The 27,798-nt window shown below is 51.9% G+C and overlaps 9 protein-coding genes across 9 annotated transcripts; 3 read left to right on the forward strand and 6 right to left on the reverse strand.

Moving 5' to 3' along the window:
• Nucleotides 1-536: 536 nt before the first annotated feature.
• On the reverse strand, nt 537-1,201 carry PG985_005636 (carboxypeptidase D; the record flags this gene model as incomplete). The annotated part of the gene is made up of 3 exons (XM_066825405.1): nt 537-644; nt 698-801; nt 994-1,201. The coding sequence occupies 3 exons, from the start codon at nt 1,199-1,201 to the stop codon at nt 537-539; spliced, it is 420 nt and encodes a 139-aa protein (XP_066688565.1).
• Nucleotides 1,202-1,777: 576 nt separating this feature from the next.
• On the reverse strand, nt 1,778-3,951 carry PG985_005637 (conidiophore development regulator abaA; the record flags this gene model as incomplete). The annotated part of the gene is made up of 3 exons (XM_066825406.1): nt 1,778-3,417; nt 3,478-3,735; nt 3,792-3,951. Coding segments are annotated over 3 exons (2,058 nt in total), but the record flags the coding sequence as incomplete, so codon positions are not given.
• Nucleotides 3,952-4,989: 1,038 nt separating this feature from the next.
• PG985_005638 (uncharacterized protein) lies at nt 4,990-5,245 on the reverse strand (the record flags this gene model as incomplete). The annotated part of the gene is made up of 2 exons (XM_066825407.1): nt 4,990-5,059; nt 5,124-5,245. The coding sequence occupies 2 exons, from the start codon at nt 5,243-5,245 to the stop codon at nt 4,990-4,992; spliced, it is 192 nt and encodes a 63-aa protein (XP_066688567.1).
• A 2,219-nt stretch (nt 5,246-7,464) lies between these two features.
• PG985_005639 (uncharacterized protein) lies at nt 7,465-8,391 on the reverse strand (the record flags this gene model as incomplete). The annotated part of the gene is made up of 6 exons (XM_066825408.1): nt 7,465-7,573; nt 7,626-7,646; nt 7,706-7,717; nt 7,773-7,868; nt 7,920-8,050; nt 8,356-8,391. 6 exons carry the CDS (start codon nt 8,389-8,391, stop codon nt 7,465-7,467), a joined length of 405 nt encoding a protein of 134 aa, XP_066688568.1.
• Nucleotides 8,392-18,870: 10,479 nt separating this feature from the next.
• On the forward strand, nt 18,871-19,433 carry PG985_005640 (BolA-like protein; the record flags this gene model as incomplete). The annotated part of the gene is made up of 2 exons (XM_066825409.1): nt 18,871-18,930; nt 19,203-19,433. The coding sequence occupies 2 exons, from the start codon at nt 18,871-18,873 to the stop codon at nt 19,431-19,433; spliced, it is 291 nt and encodes a 96-aa protein (XP_066688569.1).
• A 31-nt stretch (nt 19,434-19,464) lies between these two features.
• PG985_005641 (uncharacterized protein) lies at nt 19,465-19,950 on the forward strand (the record flags this gene model as incomplete). Its single annotated transcript, XM_066825410.1, has 1 exon — nt 19,465-19,950. The coding sequence occupies one exon, from the start codon at nt 19,465-19,467 to the stop codon at nt 19,948-19,950; it is 486 nt and encodes a 161-aa protein (XP_066688570.1).
• A 458-nt stretch (nt 19,951-20,408) lies between these two features.
• On the reverse strand, nt 20,409-21,008 carry PG985_005642 (uncharacterized protein; the record flags this gene model as incomplete). The annotated part of the gene is made up of 1 exon (XM_066825411.1): nt 20,409-21,008. One exon carries the CDS (start codon nt 21,006-21,008, stop codon nt 20,409-20,411), a length of 600 nt encoding a protein of 199 aa, XP_066688571.1.
• A 5,238-nt stretch (nt 21,009-26,246) lies between these two features.
• On the forward strand, nt 26,247-27,023 carry PG985_005643 (uncharacterized protein; the record flags this gene model as incomplete). The annotated part of the gene is made up of 3 exons (XM_066825412.1): nt 26,247-26,293; nt 26,349-26,554; nt 26,659-27,023. 3 exons carry the CDS (start codon nt 26,247-26,249, stop codon nt 27,021-27,023), a joined length of 618 nt encoding a protein of 205 aa, XP_066688572.1.
• On the reverse strand, nt 26,969-27,795 carry PG985_005644 (uncharacterized protein; the record flags this gene model as incomplete). The annotated part of the gene is made up of 2 exons (XM_066825413.1): nt 26,969-27,166; nt 27,772-27,795. 2 exons carry the CDS (start codon nt 27,793-27,795, stop codon nt 26,969-26,971), a joined length of 222 nt encoding a protein of 73 aa, XP_066688573.1.
• Between the last annotated feature and the right edge of the window lie 3 nt (nt 27,796-27,798).

Raw genomic sequence — 27,798 nt, forward strand, 5'->3', positions numbered from 1 at the left:
GGACTGGCTAAACTCGCATTCGTCTTCACTGGCGTCCATCTCCATGATCTGACTAAATGCCTCACTGTCGATAGAGTCTCCCAAGTCGGGAAGGTTGATGTCGCCTCTGTCATGCTGCTGCTACCTAGCTATGACATGAAGAAAAACCTAGCCCTGAAGAGAACTTCGTTGATGCTAGGGGGGTATAGATCCAGGGATTATATTACTCAAGTTGCTGTCCATACACAGCCTGTTCGGTGAGCTTAGGAGGGAAGCCTTGTTTCCTGTAAAAACGAAAGCAAAGGTTCCCTTCCACGTGTGCTTGTGAATAGTACGGGCGTCGTAAGAGGAAGCGCCATGAGCTGCCTGTAGGAGGGGGTAATTATCTCTGTCTCTTTGTGCCGCGATATGTACCGACGTCCGAGTCAGTCTTTGCAATGCGTTTTAGGTGAGTCGCTATGTGCCCGATGCCATTGCGTAGTTCCATATACGGGATGTAACCCTTGCAGCCACAGCGAAAGCGGCGCATTGGCGGGATCCTTGCGGGACTCGAAAAATCAGAAGAAAGTGTGGATGTCGTACGCCCGACCTTCTGCAGCGGACGCTGGAAGGTTCACGTAGCCGGAGTAGGACTTGGCGGCAGGGGTGATCTCGCAGATGTGTGTCTACATATATGGTCAGTTGAAACGACACACCTAGTACGAGCCGATGGACGTACCTTTTTGAAGTTGATTGTTATCTTAGGATCAGAAGGTGACCTGACGCTCAAGTGGCCAGGGCGACCAACGGGTGTAGCGCTGCAGAGAGATTCTACAGCGAGTGCTGCAGCCACAAGTGTAGTGAAAGCCATTATATTAACACTATGTTTTAGATGATGTGTAGCGGTAGTTGGGCCAGAAAGGGTCTTCATGACCAGTCGGATCTTGACTTCTTATATGCTCGTATAGCATTAGAGGCATGATATAGTCTCAGTTCCGAGGTGTGACACGTCAAGATTCGGTATCGGGCCCTCACAGACCATGTCGTGCCGTATGCTAGCGTCGTGACATGTAGCGGTGAACTTGATTATGTTGTTTTTCACAAGGCTCGGTTTAGCAATGCTTTTGAGAATCCATTGCTGGTCTCGAGGGACGCGGACATAGAGACCGGTGGTACTTGGGAGTAGTTGGGTATGGTTGTCATGAGCGGAATCGTTGCTGATGCTGAGAGTTTTTGGGAACATGTTTTATAATATGAGTTGATAGCAGTGGCAGGTGCGCACTTTCTCGGGGAAGAAAAGAATAAATGTAATGAAGGAGAGAACGTTGAAGATATATCGACACGGGTGCATCAAGGGTTTAAATAGCCAGCTCCTTTTCCAGCCAGCGCACTCTTGTGACCGCCTAGCTGTCGAGCCCATGACTAGTGTACTCATCCTGCAGTCTTTTTAGCCAATCTCCACGATAGCAGACGTCACTAGAACAGTGCCAGCTTACAAGTCGTGAGACAGAAACACCACACCTTGTCGTTTCAACCTAGAACCAATCATTTAAAGTGTCGTCACACGGTGGGCTAGTTGCCTTTCATAGATTTGCAATATTGACTGATTTTCCAAAAGGCATTTTCGGCGTCAGACAAAGTTCGAAAACCTACTATATCACTTTGAGAACGAAAACGTACAGCACACGGAGATGGCGATGAAGTTCGGCCATTTGTACCTAAGGACACAGGAGCACTACAGCTCTCTCAAATATTTACACGATTCTAATCATCCTCGGCCTATCATCGGCATCCGGCGCACCGGCCCTGTCGACAGAGGCTAGTTTCTTGGCCACAAAACAGTGGTGTTACCCGCTGTAGCGCTGTCATGCTCAGGGAGAGAGTCAACTGTAGGTGCTGCTGCCGTTGCTGGCCTAGCGGTATTGACTGGCATACTGAAACCACAGGGCAATGCTTCGATAGTCTCTGCTGCCGTACTGCCCGTAGGCCCGTCCGATGCGTAGCTAGAATGGAGGTATGCTGTAGGTAATGGCATAACCAGGTCACATGAGACTGCGCCAAGCCTGTTCCAATGGATCAGGTGTGTATTCTGCTCCTGAAGTTGATATGCAGGGGCGAGACTCGCCACGTCGTAGAAACCGCCAGAGTTCTCACATACCACAGCTGCGGGGTGCTGCTGACTGGCCAGGTTCGGAATGATTCTACTCCTCTCGGAGGTTTTTGGACGCCCTGGGAGATAGACCTGTTGCTGATGATACTGTGACATAGGACCTAGTTTCGACAAGAACCTCCAGGTTGTGCCAGCCGACTCTCTGGACGGTTTCTTGGGCTGCTTGCCTCGGCCCTCTTCTGTTTTTTCACAGGCAGGAGAAAACGTCCAGAGCAGTATGCATCGGCGTTCCCAGATAGGCTTTCTTGCGCCCTCATTCGGTGCTGACCAGATTTCTTGGTACATAGCAATCTGCTGTAGCAAATCGGACGGCGTAGGGAGTCTGGCGCCTTGGTAGCCGCATTCGCTTTCAGTCGCTGACTCATGGGCTGTTTCCGTCCTTTCCTCCTCCTTTCCCTCGCGTTCTGCCGTGGCATACTTGGCAAGCCGATAGAAGGTGTTGGCCCAGCTCGCAGCCGGAAAGTCGACTTCAATCGTGTTGCCGCGGCGCGAAGGACGACACATAGCTGTGTAGTCCCATAGGAGAGGCTCTGATGTGCCGAGGTACAACTCCCGAGGCTTGACAACACAGGTCGAGCAACGCCACTTGTGATGAACAAGCTCCGGGCGGCTGATGGTGAACTCGACACACCCATCTAAATGGGTCCCTACAGGGAACTGACCTGTCCTATGCAGATTTAGAGCAACTTCCATATGGATGATATCACAGGGTCCCATAACAAACCGGGCCGGATTCGTGTACGAAGGATGCGTGTCGTCGAGTGCCGAGGTAAGCTTCGCACGTAGCGTGGGGAATCGGCGGCCCCATTTGGACAAGATTCCAAGGACAGAATTGGACTCGGTTTGGACGAGAGACTCGGTATATTCATGAAGCAAGTAGGTCCGAGGCTCATCTTGGTCACCGCTGTGCCCATCACGTCGGACACCATGGGCGCTGTTCTTTCGTAAATGGGGGAAATCGCCTTGCGCCTCGAGCTGGATGCCATCAGGGGTATACGCGTCGGCATGCAAACACGTCCCATCGGCAGTAAAGGCTTTCCGGCCATCCTCGCTCAGGGTAAGTCCGCAGTGAGATGTATAGACATGGCATGTTATTGGCCGTAGAAACACCTCATCATCCGCTGTAACAAGATGGGCAAAGTAAGCATAATTCGGGTTTTCCACTGGCAGACGTCCCTCCGCTAGTGCGACAAGGACAGGATTGTTCTGAAACTGGTTGGGATTTGCTTGCCCATCCAGTGACTCGTTCTCGTCTTCTTCGTCGTGCTTCACCGGGAAGACAAAATGTACTACGAACCGTTAGCGATATGAAGGAAATGTGAGACTGAGTTACTTCTACGGATACTGACGGAGGGGCAGTGTATTGAAGGAGTCTTTTAACACTTGGATATGACTGGAGATTTGCTTCCTTGTTCGGTAGTTTGGGTGAGCCGGATAGCCAGGCTGCTTCTCACGATCCTTGCCCACGGGAATATTCTCCCCAGGACCTGGTGGGTAGAGGGTCCAGTGCCATGCCCACAAGTACTCGCTGATGAGCATGTTACGCCCATACAAGGCACCATTCGAGATGTACTTCCGCTTGCCCATCTGCGGTACAAGGAGGATTGCTTATGTCCGAATTAGTTCTAGCTATAGTGCGCGCCCATTAGCTAACATGGCTTACCATCAAGGAACGCCTGATCGAGGTACAGAGGCCACGTCTGTTTCGCTCCCTCCCTTTTTCTTCTGGATAGGTACTCGTGGAAGTACGTCGAGGTGCAAAGGGGGTTCCAGTTCCCTTCTAAGTACGCCATCGGAGTATCCCGCAGTGACTTCTCTCGATACTGTGAAGATCAAAGGGGCAGGCTAGGTCGTTACCCGAGTATTCGAATGTGTTGAGCTGCGCCAAACTGAACGACGTACCAGAAGCGCCTCATGATACACAGGACCAATGCGCTGTGAATTTGCTCAAGGAACTTGATGGTTGGACTCCGTGGAACCTGATGACTCGCAAATGAGCAGACGCCACAGTCAGTTAAGAATGCAAAGTATCCAGCCCAGATATATAGGTAGAAAGGGGCAATGGCGTTACTCAATAGCCATCAGCCCCATCTGTCTTCGCTGGCTTGGCAGTGAAGCGCAAATGGTCGTAAGAGAGTTCTGTATGCAGCCGAAGGGCCCCAGGAAAGCTAGTGGACGCTTACAGGAGTGTAAAGAGGTTTCGAGCAGAGGGCCTAGTCTCCTCTTCCGGTCCAAAAGGAACGGCGGAGACAGAAGGCAGCATCGATGCACCACTTCCCCGAGCAAGAAGTCCGACGGTCTGCAGAGTTGGAGGACTGGAGGTAGGTTATGCTGGCATGACTGGCAGGAGTTCTGACCCCATGGCTGGACTTCGCCGACGACTCAATTTCACCGCTTCCAATGTGTATGGGCCCCTCATAGCTGCCGAAGTGCTTCTGTGGCTCGTTGCTTTGGGCTAGTTCGGTCCGTTCACGAGAGGTAGCCGAAACGCATCTGGTTGTTCTCCCAGGTACTCAAATAGTAGCATGCGCTCCTTGTACCCGAAAGCCTCAATGCAGCTCTTCTGGTTCGTACCTACCAGTATCGTACATCAGGCATTTGCATTTGTTTCTGATCATGCTACCTAAAGCGACTTCCTGCTCTGGTGGCCTCGTACCTCAAGATACAGTTGTCAATCAGAGACTGATGTAGTACGGACGTGACTTAGACGCAGCTCAACTTACGAAGCAGCCTATCTCGAGAGCAGGAAGTACTTCTTCGTAGCCGGTTCTAGGCATCTCACCAAGCTCGTCTTACCGAAACGCAACAAACCCGACTATTCCAGACCAAAGGCCTACCGGCCCATCTCGCTCCTTCCTTGTCTAAGCAAACTCCTCGAAAAGCTTTTTGCCAACCGGCTGGGCGTACTTGGCAAACGTCGAGCCGGACCTTCTAGAGAGCTCGCAGATCGGTGGCAGGAAACAGCGTTCGGCCATGGATGCTGCCCTACTCTTACAACACTATATTGAGCGGCACCGCCAGGAAAAGAAGATCACCACCGTGATCTTCCTTGACATACTGGGCGCATTCGACTTCGTCCACCCGGAAAATTTGGTCCAGGTCCTCCGGAAGCTCCATCTTCCCGACGAGCTGATCCGCTGGGTCACTCACTTTCTCTGCGGGCGCAAAATCAAACTGCTGTTCAACGGCCAGCTTTCCGAATCCTACTCAGTTTCGGGGCTGCCACAGGGCTCCCCTGTTTCCCCGATCCTCTTCTTGTTGTATGTCCGCTTTGTCACCGCACAGAATGGCACGCTGCAGCTGTCGTACATGGACGACTTTGCCCTCGCAGCAAGCTCGACGTCGGTACAGAAGAACTGCCGGGTGCTCCAAGACGCCCTGAGACAACTGTTCGACCAGGCTGACAAGGCGGGCGCGACCTTCGAAGTGGAAAAAACAGAGCTGATCCACTTCCACCGTGGCAGGCAACCTCTGCTGGACACTATAACAGTCCAGGGCACTGAGGTGATGCCCAAACCCGTGGTCCACTGGCTCGGAATCTGGTTCGATTCTGGACTGTCGTTTCGGACTCACGTAGAAAAGCGACTGACCCTAGCTAACGGAGCTCTCCAAGTCATCCAGCGCATCGCCCGCCAGCGAAGAGGGCTTGGACTGAACGCCTTACGCCAGCTGTATGTGGCCTGTGTGAGCTCGGTAGCCGACTACGGATCCTTGCTCTGGTTTGGGCGGAGAGGATGCCGGTCTCTGTGGGAACAGTGGCCTAGCAGGTTCTGGAGCGCGGGGGCCTCGCCTGTCTGGAGACCGGTAGATTGAGCGGCGTCTGAAGCTAACACCTGATACACACTGCATATACCCTTCAATTTCATCTTCATCATGATCTAACCCAGCGCCGCGGAGGTTGAAGTGGTGGGAGGGATGGAGTGGGCCTAAATCAGGTACATCACCGTGCTCTCCTCTAGGATCATTGTCTGGATCAATCTAGCAGGATAGCCGTTAGCTTTGGCGTATCCCAATGCCTGGAAAGCATACATACTATCTCGGTAGCACCGCGTCCTGCCGAAACATGAAAATGCCAAGCCTCTGTGGGAGCGTTAGGCGCCATGACTTGCTACCTCTCGTCTGCGGCCGGCCTAGGAAATGATGTGTTAATGATATTGAGGGTTCGGTCCAATTGTTACGAACTCGGCTGTGGCGCGCAGGGATCTAACCGAATGAAGTCCTCGTCTCGACTCCTTCGTTATTGTTAAAGTCGTCGTAATTGGCATGGTGTCAGTAGGGGGTTCGAACGCATTGGAATCCATTCCCGTACGTATGCTATCACTGGCTTGAAGCAATACTTGGCAGGATGAGTTAGAAACCGCGAAAAACTCTAGAGAAGATTAAAATATAGAAGATACCGTGGTGACGAACCGGAATCGCCCATATCAGCGACGAGCACCTTGGATACTTCGCATTCGTTCTTCTCCGCTGGAGCTCTGACGGTACGCTGTCCCATGGATCCTGATCGTTTAGACGATCTGGGAACCGATATTTGAAGAGGGGAACATGAACTAACTATCTGTACGCTCCGATTAGTATGGCGCATGACACATGACCAAGAAAGTAAAACACGGCTAGAAATTGAACATACAATTAACGGCATCAATATTGTCGGAAGATGCATTACGCTTCACGGCACTGTTCATTTTATCTGGAAGAATAATTTGATTATCGCCGTTAAAGTGGTCGCTGAGGTTTGATGGAACTGGGCATTATGAATATCAAATGCTGGATTGGGTCAGAATTGAACGTATGGGCACGACTAGGGGAGCCAAAAGGGGCGAGGGTAGGCTTAAAAGATGAGAAATTGTTGGGGTCACTTAACTGCACGGGCCCAAATTCAAGTTTTACTCAATAACCGCCCTGGATGCAGGCATAACCGTAACGGCCGCTGATTGGGTCTCGACCACATGGGCGCAATTTCGTCCAACATCAGCATACCAGCTTACCTTGCCGTCTCTGGTGTTGGTTATTTATGCCTTACATTCGGAAAGAATGCAACCCCTGTCATCCAAAGCATGCCACCGCAATGCCGCAAGGTTGCTGTTATTCCATATCCTACCCAACCAACGCTTACTACCTGATACGGCCAGTACCTTGCCGGCACTACTACTCAGGATCCCGACAAGCAGGGATGCCAATCACCTTTTTCACACGATGCAGTCAAGGTGGAGCACGAAGTCGGTCAGCAACCCAGGCTAGGCCCGTCATTTTCAACGCGCATAAGCTAAGCCTCTTGTAAACAACTCCGTCCCTGGCAAGCCAAAGGCCGCATGGTCGAGCCGTTGTGCATTTTGTTACATGCCGCCTACGTCGTCGTTTGCATCACTCGGTCCCATCGCCTCTACGATCGTCTTCTTCAATTGCGACAGACAGCCCATCAACCTCCGTGTATGCTGCTGGAACCTAGATGTCGGTTAGACTTCCGTCTTCGTACCCCTACGCAATCGTGACGTACAGTTCCTGGTATGTTTGCTTCCTGTCGAAGCTAAGCGTCAGACCCGTTTGCCACTGCTCCCAGGAGTCCTGAGAACTTACCAGCGTTCTAACCTGGTGGATGTCAGTCGCTGGTTCTTGCATAGCTGGAAGTTTCGGGCCCGCTTACTCTCCAGTATGGCTCTTGAGCTCTGACAGGACCTCATCCACCTTTCGGTCCAACATGTCGACTTTATATAGTAGCTTCCTCATCTGGTCCGCCGTTCTGCACTATCGTTAATGTACCTGATCGGCTTTGCATAAGGCAGGAACTCACGCCGGTGGACTCGATCCGAGTATGCCTTGGTCTAGGTGGAAACCCGCATATGGTGGATACTGAGTGGGAGTGAAGGTGGGATCCGGCGTAGTCGTATGCGCCGCGGCTCCCCAAAGCGGCAGTAGCCCAGGCTGGTTTGATGTTTCATACGGAGAGGAATACATGTCGCTCGCTCGAGTGAAAATCGCTAGGGGAATATGATACGATCGCGGTGAGAAGCATTAATATGCTCAGGATTGCGTAGGGTGATAATCGTACATAGCATTCCGTGGAACATCTATGTGGGCTTTTAGGCCTATAAGTATTGTAACAGTCGGTGCATCCAAGGGCGCCGACTTGTACACTTACTATGTTGCGCATCCTCGGTCCTCCTGCGAACACCCTAGCGCGAGCTGTACGGAGACGCAAGCCGCAGGGCAACTGCCAGACCACATACCACCTCTGCGACTGTCCTCAAGCCGAGCGAACCCATGTTGCAAAGAGGTGTTTCTTCAACTTAGCGACTGGATTCCTTGGTAGTGGTGCAGCCAACAGCGTGACGAATGTTTGCTGACGGCCAGTGGGAGGGCGACGGCCCGAACATTCGGGTCCAGGAACGAGTTATAGCGAGACGCCAAGTGACGCTCCACCTGACCAACTTGCCAAGAGCAGAGCCCCATCCTTGTCTATCGATCAATCGGTGGGTTCTCTGCAGAGAAACACCGAATCTCGCGGCGCACCAGATGAAGCCCACCCAACCAGCGGGCTTTCTCTCGCGTCTATGCCTGAGCAAGGCAAGATAAGCGCCGCATGGGCAGGCCACTATTGCCAGCTGCTGACCTCCCTGCCGCATGGCATGGAATTTACCTGATCGGCACCCTATGTGGGAGCCTCCAATGTGGGGACGCCCATGCGCATTCCCCGCGGAAAGCTTCCCCGCTCCAGGCTCAGGTATGCGACTGTGGTATGCCCTAGTGACGCATGCAAGGGGGGCCCACCGTCTAGGCAAGGCCTACTAACCATTACTTGGAACACCGATATAAGCGAATGCAGACCAAGAAGACCACGCGTTTCGATGTGCTCAAGGATGCCGAATTATGGGCGAAGAGGCAGGTAGAAGAGAAAAAAGAAAGAAAGAAAGATCAATTGCGAACTTCTGCAATGCGCCTACGCCTCGACAAGTCCCGACGCACCGCGCCTGGCGTCAGCACATTCCCAGAACACGCCCGCCGCCCTGGCAAAGCGCCCTGCGCATGACGTATACGAGCCAGCCCTGGGAGCAACACATCAGTCGCAATACCACCGATTTCTGTACGTCCTATCCTAGATTTTCGCAAACCAACTTCCCCAGCCCTTCCCAAAATGAGCGCAATATCTGCTAGCGCGGCATAAGGGTGGCATAAGCGTTGACACACCATCGAGAATCACACCATATCGGCAGGACGAGGGATAATCCAAGCCCGTGAGCATGCCTTTGCCCGGACCGAGAATCAGTTGCATCGCTGCACCCATGCTGGGCATGTCTGCCACCACTCCCCCAACCCGGGTTTGCAGGCCTGCACGCTCCATCCTTTCATCCGCGAGGCATGGAACGCCGTTTGCCAACGCTAGCAGAGGCGAATGGACGGGGATTGCTTTCGCGAACTGCTCGTCAAGGGAGGGTCACCGTTCGTCACACTGAACGGGTCGTCGATGATGTAGTCCTTTCGATGGAACTCGTCAGCGCCATGGAACGTGCCTCAATCCTCAGTTCCGTCGGGTGAAGTTGATTGGCCCAGCTGCGGCATCTCGTCTCGGTGATGCACCATTCCTGCTAGCGTGCTGGTGATGTGATTGGCGGTTGCCCGGCATTCCAAAGGAAGGAATGTGTCCCGACAGTTTGGGTCAGTGAGACAGGGAAGCGAGGAAAGTAAGGGAGACAGGGTGGCCTTTATACCAGGAAATGGCCAAGCGGGCTAAGCATGGAGCTAACTCTAGGTCAGCTGGCTCCCCGCCCCACCCGGTGAGCCAATGACTGTTCGGCCTGTGCCCGCCAGGTGGTCGTAGCGGTTTTGGGCATCGTGCCAGTGCAAGACCAACTTTTGATTTCCTCGACGCCACGCGTCGCCCAATAGACAGGGAGTTCACCAGATGCGTCTGGATGGCATGTCGACATCCCTCATGCCCGCTGTGTCCTAGCATGGTACGGAGTCGCGGTGGATTGACTGTCACCTGCGGACCGTCACGCTCGAAGTCGGGAGCGGTCGAGCGGAATCTGAGTACTCTGGCAGAATAGTGGGGCACGAGGGCTGTCTGTGCAACTGGGTGATCGGTTCACCATCGTGGAGCCAGCAAGAGTTGGGCATGGGCGCACTACGAGCAAAGACGCAAGCCGCTTGAAGATCACTACTTCGTACCCTCTCAGCAGCCGTATTCTCAGCGGCGGTATCATCTCCACCCTGGCGGGCCAGGAATAGCAAGGTCTCCTGCCGTCAGCGTCCACTGTAGCAGCTAGAAGACCCCGCCAACTTGCACAGAGTGTGAGGATGGACATCCGCATCCACTTGGCCCCAGACCCTGGCCAGAAGCCGACGGTCGCGTAGATTGGCAAAGGTCTTTTCCCTTGCGTGGGCTAGTTCGGTTGCCACGACATATTCCCAGCGTCCGACGGGCAGCCGAAATGCATCTGCTGTTGGTCTTACATACTGTACAGTAGTCCCGGAGTCGCAGGGGATCACGGTACTCCGAATCTCTTGTGCTGCTGTTGTGGTTCGTACTTTTCTGTATCTTTAGGCAAAGCACATTCCTTTTGCATCCTTTCCTGACCCTGCTACCGAAAGCTACTCTCCTATTCCGGGCTTGGTATCTCGAGGCCCAGTCGTCCAGAAATGGCCAGCGCAGTTCTCAATGAGGACCTGCTTCTTAGCTGCGGTCTACTGCAACTATCCACCGCTTCCAATTGTATGCATGTAGTCCCTAGTACGCTGCTTCTGTGCTTCTGTGCTTCTGTGGCTCTGTGATATGGTGATATGGGCTAGTTGGGTTTCGTCCACGACAGGCAACCCAAACGCATCTGGTGGTTCTCTCAGGTACTCCAATAGTAGCATGTGTTCATAGTACCCCAAATCTCCAATGCAGCTGTTCTGGTTCGTACCGACCAGTATGATAAGGCGACAGCAACTCAGTTATCTGCATCTATTTCTGGCCACGCTACCTGAAGCTACTTCCGGTCCCATTGGCTTGGTACCTCAAGGTACAGTCATCAAAAAGAGACGATGCAGTACTGACGGGTTGACTTACATGCAGTTCATCTTGCGATACTAGACTTTCGAGCAGGAAGCGCTTCTTCGTAGCCGGTGCGACGGTATCTTACCAAGTTCTACATTCGGGTTTATGCTGTATGTACAGTACCCTTTCTGACGTACAGGAGTGTGCACTGGTTACGCTGCGGTATGATTGATGTAGGCATCAGGCCGTAGAGCTTCTGATGCCGCCGTCGGTCTAAATAAGCAAAGCCAGCGAACAGCAGCAAAGCCGGAGCGAATGGGGATACAACCAAGCATCGATCCTGTCGCGTCCTGTTGTTGGTCATGGCGCACTCGCTGCTCACACGCGTCACTTACGGGTACCTCCATCCCAGCGAGTAGATGGTATACAGAAAACAGAATGAGACTGGGAGGTTGAAACAACCATTCTGCTCCGCACAACCATAGTGTCCCATTGTATGCTTCTCGATGCACTGATTTCGAATGGGCCAGAACCATCCAGTAACATGCTGTGGTGCCTTTTGCTGCTTAAGCTCGAAGAGTCTCACTAGAGACGGGAATCGACGCCGGACGGACAGCTTGTACTGCAGCTCATACCTGTTCGGGTACGCAAGCCAGAGCTGGATGTTCCCACCGCTCCGCTTGTACCATTCCGGCGTCACCTCGCCTAAATCATCCCTCAGCGTATCCTCTTTTTGTTGCATTTGTCCAGAGCTCGAAGATTCTCATGGGCTGTTTGCGATCCTGGCTTCCATAGTTGCTCGCAAACCTGTTGGCCCTACCGTTGGGTGCAGTAGCAATGGCGCACTAGCGCGACTAGCGCGGAGCTGATTCGCAACCCCGCGCCATTAGGGCCAACACCCAATCTTCTTGCTACGCGACAACTTCTCTTCAAGACACCGAAGAGAAGCTATGTAGGCCTGAAATCTGTTGGAAGCCTTTTCGCCAACATGGGTCCTGGAACCGGATCAGCAGCACACCTGGTAAGGTTTGCCCAGCTCGAGCTCATCATGTCATCAACATTTCACACCCGCAAGCCGGCAGCTCGCTATATCTACCGTTCCGCGAGACGCTATTATAGCACCATGGCCACGCAGAAAGATGCTCCAAGAGGGTCCAGCACGTTGCCGAACCGTTTTGGCTAGCTAGGCCTCCGTCATGGCCCACACCAAGAGGCAGAAGGACAAGGTTCGCAAGAGCGGCTTGTCGCTGCAGAACAAGACAAAAGACCTCGGGCGGTACTGCGATGTCTTCAGCGCGCTTGCGTACTGGAACCCGACGCACGAGCGGATGGAGACGGCGATGCACGTCCCACGCGGGCAGCGTGTGCCGGACCTCAACAGGATTGTCCGTCCCCATGTCCCGTTACCGTTCCGTCGAGTGTATCCAGCTCTGTTACTAACAACCGCAGTTTCGACGATCAGCCGCGTGCCATGCGAGACCGAACCACGGCCGAGCGACGCGATCGAGCGGCCAAGTCGAAGCCATCCATTTCGAGGCCCAGGCCGACGCCAACGACGACGCGAATACCATTACTGGCATAGGCAGCGACGCAGATGCCGAGTACGAAACCGATATCGGGTATGTTGCAGCCGTTCCCGCTGCCGCGGCGGAGCCTCTGTCCGTCTACGACGTCATCCCCGACGAAGATGGCGGGACTGTCATTCCCAACAGTCCGACGAGACAGAAGGGTCCGAGGCAGCTGCCTTCGCCGCGAAGGCCGCGTGGTAAGCATGATTCTCGTCTATTGGCTACATAGTCGACTGGCCGTTGACGCTCATCATACAGCAGGCACTCCAGGTTCCCAACCGACGGGGGAGCGGCAGCCCGCCCGTACCGAGCCCAGCTCCACGACGAACACTGCACCAACCGCCGCGACGAATGCAGGTGCCCGGCCAGCACCCACAAGATACCCCAACCACGGCGCGATAGATGCGTCGCTGCAGAGAGCTGTACGTTGGAACAGCCGGGTGGCGGCTAGAAGGCCCTTGGCGCCGATTAGGACGACACAACCACGACAATGCCCTGCTAGAATGGGGGGAAACGGCGTTACGCTGTCGCAGGCAGGCCGTCCCAGAGGATCTGGGCAAAATTCGGTGGGGCGCGTGCCAGACTACTACAAGGACTACAGGCGCAAATGGCAGCGGGACACCTTGGCAAAGAAGATGGTGGGAATGCTGGAGGACCTACGAACGAGCCTCAGCGGTATGCAGTTCGGCTGAAGACGTAGTACATGGTGATACGGTAGATATCACGAGCAACAGCTCTGTCTACGCTTATCTCGAAGCATACTTTTTCTCGCCGTGTCTGCTGTGAACAGTGCGCGGCGTGCAGCCCACTTCAAAAGTCGGAGAACACCATGATGGTAGATGGCAAGAATGGCATTTACTAGGATCCACAGCTATCCTTAGTATCTACACTGACTCGAAATGATTACATCGTCTACTGTGAGAGCTCCCTGTGGCCGATGAGGTAGCCAGCAGAAAGTACGTACCGGGCGAGAAAGACCGCCGTGTCGCCAGCAATGAACTACATCATCCCTGAAACTAGTATTACAGCCACGAGATGAGCAATATCCACAGCAGCTAAGGTCGGCATTGGGGTCGAAGCTGGGGTCGGGGGCCTGGCGCTGGTTACTCTGGACGTATTGTTGATCTTCAGGTGGCGTAAGAATAAAGTCAATTCCAGACGGGTGAGTCTACTGAGGTAGATACCTTCTGTCATTAGGGTACATGACTAGGTTGTGCCAGGGGTATAACCGTACCGTATGCGGTAGTGGAAGTTTGTACCGTATCTGCGTAGAACCGCCTTGTTATTTACATATCGGCTACCCTGTTTCGGTTATGGCGTAAGAGCAGATTGTGACTAGCCGTAGATACAGTCTATTATTAATACATGCTCTCTTCGGTGTCTTGATACGAGCCAGATGAGCAGGCGTTGCTACTGTTACGAACAGGCTAACAGGCTGCCCTGAAGCGAGGACGTGGCGCTATCGTAACCTCGCTAAAGCTCTCCAACTATCAAGCCAAATCCTCGTATCATGCCATGTGATATGCCTGCCAAGTTACCAGCCGGGTTGTGCGTCCAACTTTATGCAGAGTACCAGTCAATTCCATTCTTGAGGCGCCATACAGCTGCCCTATAGAAGAACACCAATACTCTTGGGTACAGGTTTACAGTGGCGCTGGGCCACCAACTGAGGAAGCGTAACGCGATGGTTGGGATTGCATCAATATTCGTAAATCACTGTGCTTGAGTTGAAGCTAGCAAGAACCTAGCTCAGAAAGCGAATCTAACAGGTCGCAAGACGTAATCGTATGCCATATTGGCATGCGTCTATCCGTAGCGGTCTTCAACCCCATTCCCGGTTCAACCACACCATTTTGGCGCACCCGTCGTGATCTACATCCGGTCCCATTAGCATCTTCTCGGAGCATCTACTCAGAGCAACTAGCCCTATTAAATAAAAAAGAATATTGGGGAGGGATCTGTAAGGTGACATCTACCTTCACGAGCAAGGTGTCAGGGTCGTGTACAATAGATTGAATAGATGCTCATAGGGGTATATGTGCCCATTCACTGGAGCCTGGGCGACTCTGAGCGACCCATGGAGTATTTGCATAAATATTGCATATGACAGCTACTACATGTAAGCTAGTGTAAAAGGAAAAGGATGAAGACGTGATCCTATCTATATATTCTTACCTTTGCTCTACACCCCTAGAAGCATCCACGTTCTTTGTTCAAGTCAACAAACTGTGGATTGTACATCGAACATGTGCTATTAGTACTGGAGCTATTCGAGTACTACAAATGGTTAACAACCTGGTGTATGTAATGGTCCTCTGCCTTTACAAGGTCCCTAATTTGTTTTGACTTGTCATACCACGTCAGTGCTTGTCGAACAGTACTAACCTGGAGATTAGGGATCCTCCCCAGGGAGCTCGGGATTATATAGAGTACTCCACAGAGAATGGTCGAGCCTATAGTACAAAAGGGAATTACCTATTTCCGATCGACGAGGGGGAGCAAGATAGGCTGGATCGTTTCCACAGCTTCTTCGTCCAAATCCGCCAGGCGATGGGTTCTGTCCGCGGCTTGCATGCACGACCTATAGAGAACAACGCAGTGCTGAGAGTTCTCGATCTCGGCTGTGGTACAGGAATTTGGTGTAACGAAATGGCCGAGTACTGATCATAGCATTCACTTGGAATGGGCATTCTTGACTGACTGATACATATAGACTCTATCCATCTGCAAAGGTCATTGGATTGGATACATGTTTAAGAATGCAGCCCCAACTGTATGTTAACAGCAGATTTCGAGAGCTTTGAGGATGCTAATAAAAGCATAGAATCCCCCCGGGCGTCGGTTTTCAAGGACAGGATATCACCGACCCCAATTGGGACCTTGAAAAGGATTCCATGGATTTGATCCATATGCAGCTTCTGGGAGGCTGCGTTGCGAACTGGACGACCCTCTACCAAACCGTTTTCAAGTCAGTTACCACGTATTTTGTCAGATCTACGAAATAAAAGGCTGATTCTGTAACAAAGCCACCTGAAGCCCAGCTTGGGAGTTTTCGAACATATTGAGATCGATTTTCGTCCATTCAGCAAAGATGGCAGCTTGCCACAGGATGCAGAGATCTATCGCTGGACGGACCAGCTGTATGAAGCTTTTGACACACACGGGAAGCCTCTGTGGCCTAGGGAGGACCTTGCCTCCACTCTCGAGAAGCTTGGGTTTGTAGAGGTGGAGCATCAACAACAAGAGATCCCATTTCACCCTTGGCCTGAGAGCGAGGACGAACAGGATATCGGACGGTGGTTCAATTTAGGGATGCAACCAGCGATTTCGTCCATGTCAAGAGCGCCATTGATGCGTTACGGCGATTGGAGATTGGAAGATTTGGTACTGTTTGAGAACAGAGTGCGACTCGAGATCTGCACTCATTCGAAAAGGTTTTCATGCACCATGTGAGTAATACAGTGCCCAATATGTAGCAGACAGCCTCTCTTTGATGGCAAGCAAGAGATACTAATTACTTCTAAAGGCACGTTTGGCATGCGAGAAAGCCATAATGGGTGAATACATAGCTGTTTGAAGATGAAATTGGGATGAATTGAACGTTCCTCTAAGTTAGTTAAAAATAGTTAATATAGGCTAAGGCACTTCGTCCAGAACTTCGCCTCTGTCCATAAGTGTAAGTGATGGGTCAGTACTTCGCAACTGGGAATTCCAATTCCGTGCCTGACAGCCCAGCCGACCAATCGTGTTGGGCTGGCATCCATGCTTTGCTGCTTCATTACAGCACTGCACTTGGCCACATAAATATCAGTTGTGGGGTCGAGGATCTCTCAGTGAGTTGCATATTCCACTACCCTTCGTCCGCATTGCTTTCCTCCACCTGTAATCTCTATTCTTCCATCCATGCCGCCATGCTTCCATCGCAGCGGTACGGTGCGCACTGTCCGCGCCAGCCACGGCAGGCCTGACCATCAGCAGGCCACGCCACCACCGCGCACGCATCTGAACTTTATTTTAATCGTTTAAAGCATCTTTCCAGACGAAATTGACATATAGACAGCATATTTAGGACAGCCACGGCAATGCAAGCTAACAACCAGCTCCTCACAAATTATATTGGGAAGCACGGATACACAACGAAGGGGATGACGTGGGGACATCAGAGCGGATGTGCTCTGAGAGTGGTACTCACGCCAAGCGCGATGATGAGAATTCCAGGCTCTATAGTCATGCGAACCAGAACTGTCGATATATAGCTATCTACGTATAAGTTACGAACAGACTAGCAGGTCCCCGCGCAGTGTAATGGTTCAAGCGGTTGATTCAACGGATTCGATCCCACTACATACGAGTATTCTAAACCTAAAGAAAGAAAGGAAAAGGGACCCGTTTCGGGCTGTGATTGTGGTCGTGTAGAAATAGCTTCGTGATGGTTCGAGGGACGCCAAGGCCTTCACCCAGGCCATAGCCCGTGACACTACCCAAAAATGAAATAGAACAGAACGAACAAAACAAAGTGGAACAAAATGGATAGCGTGGTGTGTAAATGCCAAGCTCCCTTGCTTCAGCCTATGTCCGCGCCTCTCTCCCTTCCCCCCTGTGCCCTTTATCCGAGCCCCCATCAACGTCGGCGCTGGCCAAAGATGATGTCGACGACTTTTTGAATACCAATATAGGCGGCCGAGGTTATCGCACCCTTGGTTACCCCCCAAGCCAATGCACGAAAGGAAACCCCCGTCATCCGGGGACTTGTGCGAATGGCGGTGACTGCGGTAGCCTCCGTGGCACTCTGGCTCCCTGCGTCGGCCGCCACGATGCTCTTCTGTTTTCTTGAGATAGACTCGGTCGGGGCTAAAGTTGCGGTTTGCACGGGGGGGGGGGCAGCTCATCCGTGAGGTCTCCCTTCTCCCGTAGTATTTTTGCGACTGTCCATCCCGAGAATGTTAACCACAAAACTCCTTCCGTCCAATGTGGGGGTTATCTAAAACACTGAGGATTACTTACAGGCATCTTGCCGAGGCTATGTGTGTATATGAGTTTCTACTGAGCGATCTTAAACTGGCGATGATTTTGTGCGGATTTTCTGAATCTGAACGTTCTGTGTTCCGCGAGATGAAGACCTTTCAAAGGGAACGGCATGATACAGTCTTATAGTCGTCCAGCAGAGTCCTCTGACCGTGGAAAAGGCAGCAGAGCCGCATATTTTCCATTGTAGGGCACAGGGATTTTCCACTTTGTTATTTTGGGCGCTTATGAGTCGTATCTGCCCAGCGTTCCTTCGACCAGAGGCCCAGGCCCTCCTGCCAGTTCCTACGAATAGAGACCATGTGAACTACTATGATGTCACGGGCACAAAGGGGCGCGGAAAGGTCTATGCCCTTCTCGTGATGATGGAACTCGAAGCAGAGCCTCATTTTCGCATTCGATAAAGACAAATGCTTCGACCGCTCTTGACTTTCTCGGTGGGAGTTCCAGATTAATTACGCCCGATAACTAGGTCTACGAACACGTCTCACGCCGAATTCCACGAACAGGTGACTGCAAAGGCTAAAAGGGAAAAACGGGGGCACGCCTATTGGGCTCAGGCTTTCTAGAACGACCGAGACAAGGCAGCCCAAGGTGGTATGGCCCTTTACTTCTTAGTCACATGGTGGCACAGCAGGACTTGGGGCCTGGCATGCCGCCGGGCAAAAAAGGCCGAGCAGTTCGGGTACATCGACCGTCTCTCTCTTTCTCAGGTTATTGGCTTTGTAAATTATTGTCCGAAAGTGCACCCTGAAAATCACTACTCTTCCTGACATCGCGCGCATCAACCCTCCTGAACCCTGTTCTCTCCAGCTTGGCTACTGTCAACAAACGTTCCCGCCCGTCAGCCAGCTGCTGCCTAGAGCAGCCCAAAACGGCATAACATTTCTTCATCTCAGCAGTCAAACACCCCATTACATCTAATCTACGGATCACCCAAATATTTCTTCAATTATTTTGGCTATGCATTGAAGCATCCCTTGAACGTGTCCTCTTCGATACCACCATCCATCTTCAGTTTTTAATTCCGTAAGGTAACTCGTCCTCTTGAATGTCAGACAAGTCCACCAAACTCTACTGAATACAACATACCCATACTCCGTACCCCCGTAGCATCCTCCCTTCCTCGGCTACCTACCTACCTAAGGTCATGGGTCAGATCCTCCTCTGGCATGAACGGCTACCTGTACAATGAGAGCAAGGCTGAGCTGGGCTTAACAAGGATGCCGCAAGTCAGGACCTTGCCCATGGGCGCAGCAGGCAGACAGCGTGGATATCTTTTCCTCCCGTGTGTGTCACGGTCGTTGGAATAAAGCGTTAGGCGTTTGTAGGGTGTAGAGAACCCGCATTACGATTAGATCTAACGACCAATGTGAGCCTATCCGTGAGCCTTTCCAAGCGGAAGTAGAGGTATGTGTTGCCATATTGTATTATGAACTCACGTCAACTGTGAATGAACCCGATAAGTCTTGAGGTGCGATTTGTATACTAACATCGAGGACAGGTTCCTACAGCCTTCCGTCAATCCTCGCTGATACATGCACGGCTGTATTCCACTTCGCCCGACGCAAGTGCGCCCGCCACGCCTGCCTCGCCCTCGGCACTGAATGCGCTCGAGAAACCCGACAGCCTAGACGAAGCCGAGTCGTCCATCTGGGACAAGCTGACGGCCGAGTTTGCCCGATCGCACTCCAAGTCATGGATGTATCGGGCGGATGTGGATCCATGTCATTGAGATAACCTCAGAAACGTTCCGAGGCTCAAACATGTTGAAACAGCAGCGCATGGTCAATGCCGCCCTCGAGACCAGATCAAGTCATGGCATGGCCTCCAACTACGAACAAAGGTACCCGCCTGAGTACGGCCCGAACCTTGAATTTTCGAACAAAGGCTGGGTGAAGAGAGAGACATGCAGAGGAGGAGGCACACAACTGTATAACATCATCATCACTGTGGAATGTATCTTATCACCGACGAGGGCTTCTCCAGGATGCCTCGGACTTGGACCATTCACACCCACTGAGCTGGATCGAGCTACATGTACATACTTGTACACAACTTCGACTAATAGACGCTATGTGAAGGATAAGAATGATCCAGAACCTCCACCCATCGCCGGCACTGTACCTGACACCCCGGGCTACCCATTTATGATTCGACACCATCCCTTGGCTTCTATCTTTGGTACGGTTGATGCGTGTCCCGTCATCTACATCACCCGGCATTCCACTATTGATCGTGCCATGCATTAGCTCCCCGCAGTCTGCCCTGCCCTGGATGGGTTCTTGTCAACTCTCCATCTCATCTGAGTTCTCTTCCCGCTTTGCATCTCCAAATCCGTGACACCTCTGAAGAACACATTCTGAAGGTCTGGGAGCCCAATATACAGAGAGCCAAGCTCCTCTTTCAGCACGCCATCAACGTATTTCCTGTGTTCTGAGGAGTTCACAAAGCTGCTCGTGTTCTGGAGCCACGAAGTCTGTTGCAGAGATGAGGCTGTTGTTTGGCGAGGTGGGGTATATTCGGCGACGTCTGCTTCGTGAGTGCCCCTATTAACATTGAAGAACATGCGAAAGTGCACTTTGTTCGGTTATTGAGATATAAGACAAGATCGTGAGGCACGGAAATGATCCGATCCACCTTATCTTGTCTTTTCCGATCAATAGTTTCTGGGACTAATCAGCTATGTCGACAGCTCTTCCTCTTACTACTATGTTTGAAGTGGACCATCACTCTCTCTGATAGCGACATTCGTTACAGCCTCGAAAAGGCTGTCCTGGAAGAATACCCAGGACACGGCAATCCACAGAATAAGATCTCTGCCGCATCTTTCTGGCAGGTGATGGCCCAGGTTTTTGATCCAGCGATCGGCATACATTTCAACGCCCTCAACGCATTGGTAATAATCGGCCATGACAGCTAGCTTCGTAAGCAGATCAAGACTGACAAGCCGGGGCACCTTCCGACTTCGACCGTGGATGTTCATCAAGATAACCATAGCATCAGTATCCCATTCAGATGCCGCTATTACATAGGATTCGCTTTCTTCCCAGGGGCCTTGGAGCATCTTCTCGAAGTATGTGGAAGCCAACATTAAGTGTCTCGAGGAAATTCGCATGCGGACTTGAACATCTTTCTTATCATTAGTATCATTATCGTTGAATGCGGGAACTGGAGTGCCTTCGGATGGGGTGGTTCCTGTAAGTGGAGACGTGTAATCGGCAGTGGATTCAGAGGGTAGAGGGTTGATAGAGGAAAGTTCGATGCCCTCAGGGTGGGCGGGAGGCCCGCTAGGTGAAGAAGTATGCATAATGCCAGGATCGTCTAGATTGAAGAACAGTTCGTTACTCGACCTCTTCTTAAGCCTCTTTCCTTGTTTGCTAGACGTCTTGGCCAGAGCTGAGGCGAGTGGTTTGCACGGATGCTGGTCTTCCCCCCTCCGCGACTCACGTGGCCACCGAATATGTTAAATTCCACTACACACTAAATAAATAACCTAGGAAAAGCAGTATCCGCCACCTACGGTAGTTGTTGGGAGTGAGTTGGATGGGCCGGACCAAGGCAAGGACGCAGCACCAGAAACTATTGATCGCGTGTTTTAGTCGAAGAAGGCAGGAGTTCAAGGTATGTCCGAATGGGGCAGCCCCAACCAAGCATCTTACGGAACTGCAAATGCAGATGGGAGCGATTGGGTTCCCTGGGTAGACAGGGTACTACGGCTTCGTATAGAATCCAATGGATATTTATAGCCTGCCATGGCTACTGTCGCCGTCCAATCCTAAACTTGACCACAAGCATGGCAGTATATGATCCTTATAGCTCCAACCAGGAGGATGGTCGAATCCCACGCCATCCAAATCGAAGTCTGTGGGGGAAGTGCCCCTCGTTATTGATTCGAACTTGGTTTTCGGCATCAAGTATAGCATTTGAGCTAACGTATGACGCTTGAGTATTTGGCGAAGACGCTCGGGGGACTCCTGTCGTGAGCATGTGTAGCGGTATTTCAGCACTTGTGAGGCGAGAGGCTTCACACTGATAGAATACTTCAAACCCTCTTCCAGCTGGTACCACGTCGTCTCGAGCGAAACCGTTGGTTGTTGGATGCCGAAACTGGAATATTCCAGAACCGCAGTCGGTGTTCCTGGCTGGGTGACGCGTAGTGTGTCCAGGTCCATTTTCCAGGTCCTGGAGTCTCCAATTCGTCGATGGCTCCGGCGTAGTTCCTGGTGCGGGCTTGCATTCACCCCTAAACACCAGCCAAATTCACCACACCTTGCGATTTCGGCTCGGACATCCTTGTCCGCCCCTTTCAAAGGAAGCACCTCGTGGTCGAGAAAGGTCGTCTTGGGGAACACCGAGTAAGCTTTGTTCCAGGCGATGAAGTTCATCGCTTGCGTGGTCGGCGTGCGACTGAGAATAGCTTGGATGGGTATGAGTCGTGTTTTCCTCAGTATGATGAACAACTCGCCACGTCGTAACCGTGTAACCGACCCTAACCGGACCCGTTCTTCCCCAATCAGTAGGTATCCTTGCGTTTGAAGGTAGGCCTGGACCGGATCCGCCTTAGTAGCCTTTGCCATAATTGCCAATGTTTTCGACGCCGCCCGAGAGAAGAACTCGGTATCAAAGTCGCCATAGATCAAGGCCTCGCTTGCACCGAGGATACTGCGGAAGGCCTGAGGGTCGTGAACGAAGGGCATCAGTTTAGTTTTGATGTTCCATACACAGGATTGCACTTGGGATCGCAGCCCCCTGCAAGTTTGGCATAAGGATACGAGTGATTTGGTGTCGAGCGCACCCATCAGGCTCTTGAAAACGGGGTAGTAGTTGGAGAGAATTACTATAAGGGATAGACGTGGTTGGTGTGGTAGACGCCTTTCAGCAGGACCGCGCAGAACTGCTACAGTGACCGTCATCGGGAAGATGATGTAAATGACTGGGAGCGTACAGATTACTAGGTGTTTGTTTATATTGTAAACGAGGTAGAGTGGAGGAGCATCTAGCGGAGAAGCCAGTCATTTATATACCTGAGCTCGTGTCTAGCCTACGGTAGCCATTAGCGCTCTCATCATTGAGGCCTACTCTCTCGCCACTGTGTACAATTACCCCTATCTGAGCTACACTAGGCATTCAACTCCAGCCCAACGACGTCACCTATGATTATGCCGTAATCAATCACCATATAGCCTTCCGCACCTAAACAGGCTCTCGCGATACATGGCTGCCAGGACCGCATTTCTCCACGCAGATCAGGCAGTCTGGTGGGCGTTTGCGTGCAGAAATTTAGTCCCATCATTGTCCAATGAGTCTAGCAGTGATGTTGCATTCCCTCTTCCACCGGCACCTCTCTTGACTGCTACACCTCTGCGAAGGCCATGCCTGTCTCCTTCGTACCGAATACACTCCAACCTCACCAGTGCTTCGCGCGCAGCCAAACGAACAGCACCCTGCAAGCAAGCAGAAGACCTCGACTTGTGGAGGAAAGGATGCTGTGAAGCGTCAGCCGGTCTTGTTCGTATGGCATGCTGTATCTCTTACAATCATGGGCGGCAGCTGCCCGGAGTATAGCATGTCGAGGAAATCAGCAGCGTCGTAGGACCAGTAAAGCCCCTTGCGAACTAAACCCGTCATGATCTGTTCCACATACGAGGCCATAAGCCGATGCATTTCTCGTCGGCGACTGAGGTCTGTCGATAGTCTTCCACTCAGGTCGAGGGCTATTGTTCCATCATTAGATCAACTCATCGATGTGGGTATATTAGTCTGTTACTTAGTTTCACCGTCCCATTAGACGCAACACGTACATTTGCTGCGCGGACTACCCTTGCGAATTTCCAACTTCCGCACATATACTGTATTCTCCCGCGTTGCAGAGGATGGTTTTACATTCGGATAAGTGCCACCAAACTTTTCATTTAAAAGGCTTTGCCTGAGGTCATGACCATTTAGACTAGACGTATATGATTTGCTCAAATGTACGTGGTATGAGGAAATACCGGTTGGCAAAGGTGGCAGGAGATGACTTCGCCACAAAATAGTCACCGAGCAAGATATGTCGACCGCTCCAGCCAGAATCGTTATAGCTTCGGGTCAACACAGGAGTGCGTTTGTATCGGGAAAACCTACACCACGGAGCTTTGGACTATCGGTATGAGAAGCGAATCTGACCCTGCAAGAGATGTTAGGACCCGAAAGAAGGTATGCAAGCAAGTACCGACGGGGTGAGATTCGCTTGCTACAAGCCAACTATCTTCTACTAGGATAGCAATTTATGTATCATCTATTCCGAAGTGTTAGAAGATACACAACGCGTTTTGGTTGTGACCATACATAAGCTTTATGCTATGGTACAGATTGGTCAACGGTGGGATCTCGGTGTGTGGTGGTATCCCCACTTATTGCGCTCTGATACGGCTGACAAGGCCGTCCGGCGCTTATATCCCACTTGCCACTCTCTTGTTGCCGCTGTCAACCATGCTATTGATTGAGATCATTAATATAGCGCGGGCCGTTATTTCTGGTGTGCATCCAGGTGCTGTGCTGTGTTGTATTGACCCCACGTGTCGCCGAACCGTAACTTGTTAGGGGTTCGGGGGTGTCCCTCCCAGGGCTTTTTGATATCTAGCTTGGCCTCTGGCAGGTGTAGCAACATCACACTTCCTAGCCTGTGACATGCTAGCCGTATCGCTAGTCCCACTGGCTCATATGTTTGGTTGGTAGCGGGTGTCATCGATTGGCGGCTGGGGCCGCAGATGCCGTCTTGATACTGGCAACATCTGGGATGGATCTCTGCTGGTGCCTTAGCTAGCGGTGATTTTAGGTTGGGTGGTCTTTGCCGCGATTATGGAAGGACAACTTGGTGTCCATTCGAGAAGCCGAGAGCGCGTTCAATGGTTTGATATCAAGTCTCGTAGGTGTGGGGTTTGGCCGACTCATCTACTCAAGTTCCGATCCTGAATACACTCAAACCAGCATCAAGACTTCCCACTCCAACTTGGTTCACTGCGTTCGATCATCGACCAACCCCCTCGAGCTCATTCCGACCCAGAAGCGTACCACTTAACATCTTGCCCCCATGCGTCTTCATGCTCTCGTTGTTTTGCCGGACATTCGTCATGAAGACCTAAGGAACTTGGTGGGGTTGCGCGAGAACCGAGTTTGGTTCACTAGCACATTATTGATGGCTGTTGTTTTCCCAAATCGGCATGATCCAGTGGATGGTAACATACTGTCGGACTGCAGCGTCAGAAGATGATGATGACCACTATTTGACGACGGCCCGACCAGCTGTAGGGATGTTATTAGCGACTGGGACTTTGATTATTATTATTCGAGTAAGCCCGTAGGCATGGCTATTAGGAAGCGGCACTGGGATTCTCCCCTGTAAACGTATTCCCCTGGGCTCATTTAGCCATATCCCGTCCCAATTCTCATAGCTACTTCTTTTTAGACCCTACGACCTTCAACTCTGGCCTTTTACCGAGATATGGTTGGAGAGTGGATATTTATGCAGTGTGCTTTACCGGTGACTGAGTTGGTCCTATACCTCTATTATCGGTGAAGGCTGTAATAAAGGGTGAGCCGTTCCATCCTGAAGACTGATAAGTTTACCTTGTTCGTGATGAATTGGTTTAACATTCTTGGATGATAGGTAGCGTACGCTTAAACGCCTAGACTGAGGCATTGATTGGGCATTCCCTCCGCTGTTTTCAACCTAGTACCTAGCATCATTCGACTAATAATCTGCCGGTGGATTCACGGCGGGAGGAGGTCTTGCACGTCAGGCATACAAACAAGATTCTAGTGACGAAACTTGCGATTGCTGACCGACAAGGTTTGCAGGAAGATCGGATCAAAAATGGATTTCCGTAGGAGGGGCAAGTGTTAGCAAAAGGCAGGATCACCTGCACAGTAATAATGCTATGTGCCAATTTGAGGACTCACCTTGTAGCTCTAAGATTGAATCTATGGTTAAACTTTACCACCTAGCTAACATATTGAATCCCAATCATCAACTAAGGCTTGTTATGTACCAGTCATTCGTTGCTGTATCAAGGCCATTCGAGGCTACAAGGCGGGGTGTGCAGAGCCCAGATCATTCCCTACACGCCTACACGGACCGGCCCGTACCCTGTTCACTATTGTCCTCTCCCTAACTAGGGGAGTGCTGCTGTGGGGACGTTGAGGAAGAACAAGAAGCCTAGTACAGCCCTACCAATGGGATTTAATGACACTCACACAGATGGCGACGACTCGATTAGGGGAGAACAATTGGTCACCATCGTAGCGTCTGGCTTGTGGAACGACTGCCCCACCAGCCCAGTCACAGCGGGAGTGCCCCGCTGTACCTAGTTCGCATATTCAGCTACTTATTACACCATGTAATCATTCGCTTAATCGCTTACGGTGTAGCCATGTCGATGCTGATGATACTTGTCTTCGTGCTTCCTTTGCACCTAGGTCTATCTAAATGCACCTATCAGCGTAATTTTTGGCAGGTATATTTTTGTACCTTGTACCAGCCCTGGTAGGCTTCTGTCTTCACACCATGCCAGCGGAGAAGTATCGTTTGGGAGCAAGGTGCCTGAAACGAGTGTGAGAATAGCGGATATGGGAGCGGCTTATTGGCTATACACTAATAATGCAGCAGGTCTTGCAAGGCTGGACAAGGCGCAATCTCAGATACATTCCTTAAACGACGAATTGTTCAAAAGATGGTTGAGAAAGCATGGCCGATCTCTGTGGAACAAGGGTCAGATGAAGTAATACTGTGCCTCGCGAGGGCGTTCGTGGAGAATCGTCTTATCAAAGATTATCGTGAAGATGCCATCAACCCTTTACGCGACATTTGGAACAGTAGGGAGTGGGAACAATGTGCCGTGTGGAAGTGACGGACGCATGAATTTTTCAACAAAGACATCATCATCACAACAACGCTATCACACTAACAAACAGGCCAGCCACCAACACAGCCATCATCCTTGATCCATCCTTGCCCGGTAGCGAAGCCCCTTCCGAAGAAGCAACACCGCCACCACCTCCCTTCCCACCTCTAGACCCGGACCCGGACCCACCACCACCCCCCGACTTCCCAGTAGCGGTAGCCTCCGCCCCCTGCGCATCGTCGAGCACACCAAACTCCGCATCGCGTCACACATCAATGTACTGCGCTACATCCGTCTTGACGGGCGCGGGCACGTCGCTCTGGTACTACTCTTTCGTAGTCACCACCGCCCAGCCCCACGCCGACTGCGCAATCGACGCCGAAACCTACGGCGAGTCGGCGTCGCCCGCGTGCGAGATGGCCGCCACGATGGTCGCGTAGTCGGTGCGCCCCGTGAACGAGCTGTCCACGGCGTACAGTACCGAGGCCAGCTGCGAGTAGAAGGAGCCCGTGGCCCAGGTTGGCTGCGCCACCGTCGGCGGGAAGACGTGGTGCAGGTACTCGGAGGCGTCGGTGGACTTGGACTGCGGGAGGGCGAAAACGGTCGTCGTGGAGGTGGGCGAGGGCGGGCCGTGGTCGTGGCTTGTGTATTGGGAGTGCTGACTGGCCCATGAGGAGGCTAAGATCCAGGTGGAGGGTTGTTGTTGTTGGGAAGGAGAACCGCCTTGACGTTGGCCTTGACGTTGGCTTTGACCTGGGTCGCTGTGACTAGATGGGGAAGGGGTCCACCAGATCGTGCTCGTGCTTGTCGAACTTGATGTTCCGTTGTTAGGCTATCATAAAGCGATGCTGTCCGCACACAGACTCGGTAATCCTTTTACGTGATTGAAATTCAATACTGCTTAAAGTCTAGTAGGGGTGCTCAAGTACCATACTAGACACTGCACCGAGGTTTGTCGACCCCAGAAACTTGGGTTGGACTTTGGCGATACCCTAAAAAGTTACTGTTCTTCAACAGAGCAGCGCCGATTAAACTACGTGTGCTTGGGTATCAACAAGCGATGTAGCGACGTCATTGTCTAAGTCGAGAATAAGACCACCATATGAGCTGCCGTAGCATTGAGGGAGTAGACCCCGTCCGTTTCCACCCACGCTCCTATGCGCCTCGCAGCCGCACAGTAAATCGTACCGGTTTTCTTCCGAGCTGGTCCATTTC

Source organism: Apiospora marii (assembly GCF_038362585.1).
Source record: "Apiospora marii strain CBS 49790 chromosome Unknown utg000003l_segment0_segment0, whole genome shotgun sequence".
Taxonomy (NCBI): Eukaryota; Fungi; Ascomycota; class Sordariomycetes; order Amphisphaeriales; family Apiosporaceae; genus Apiospora; species Apiospora marii.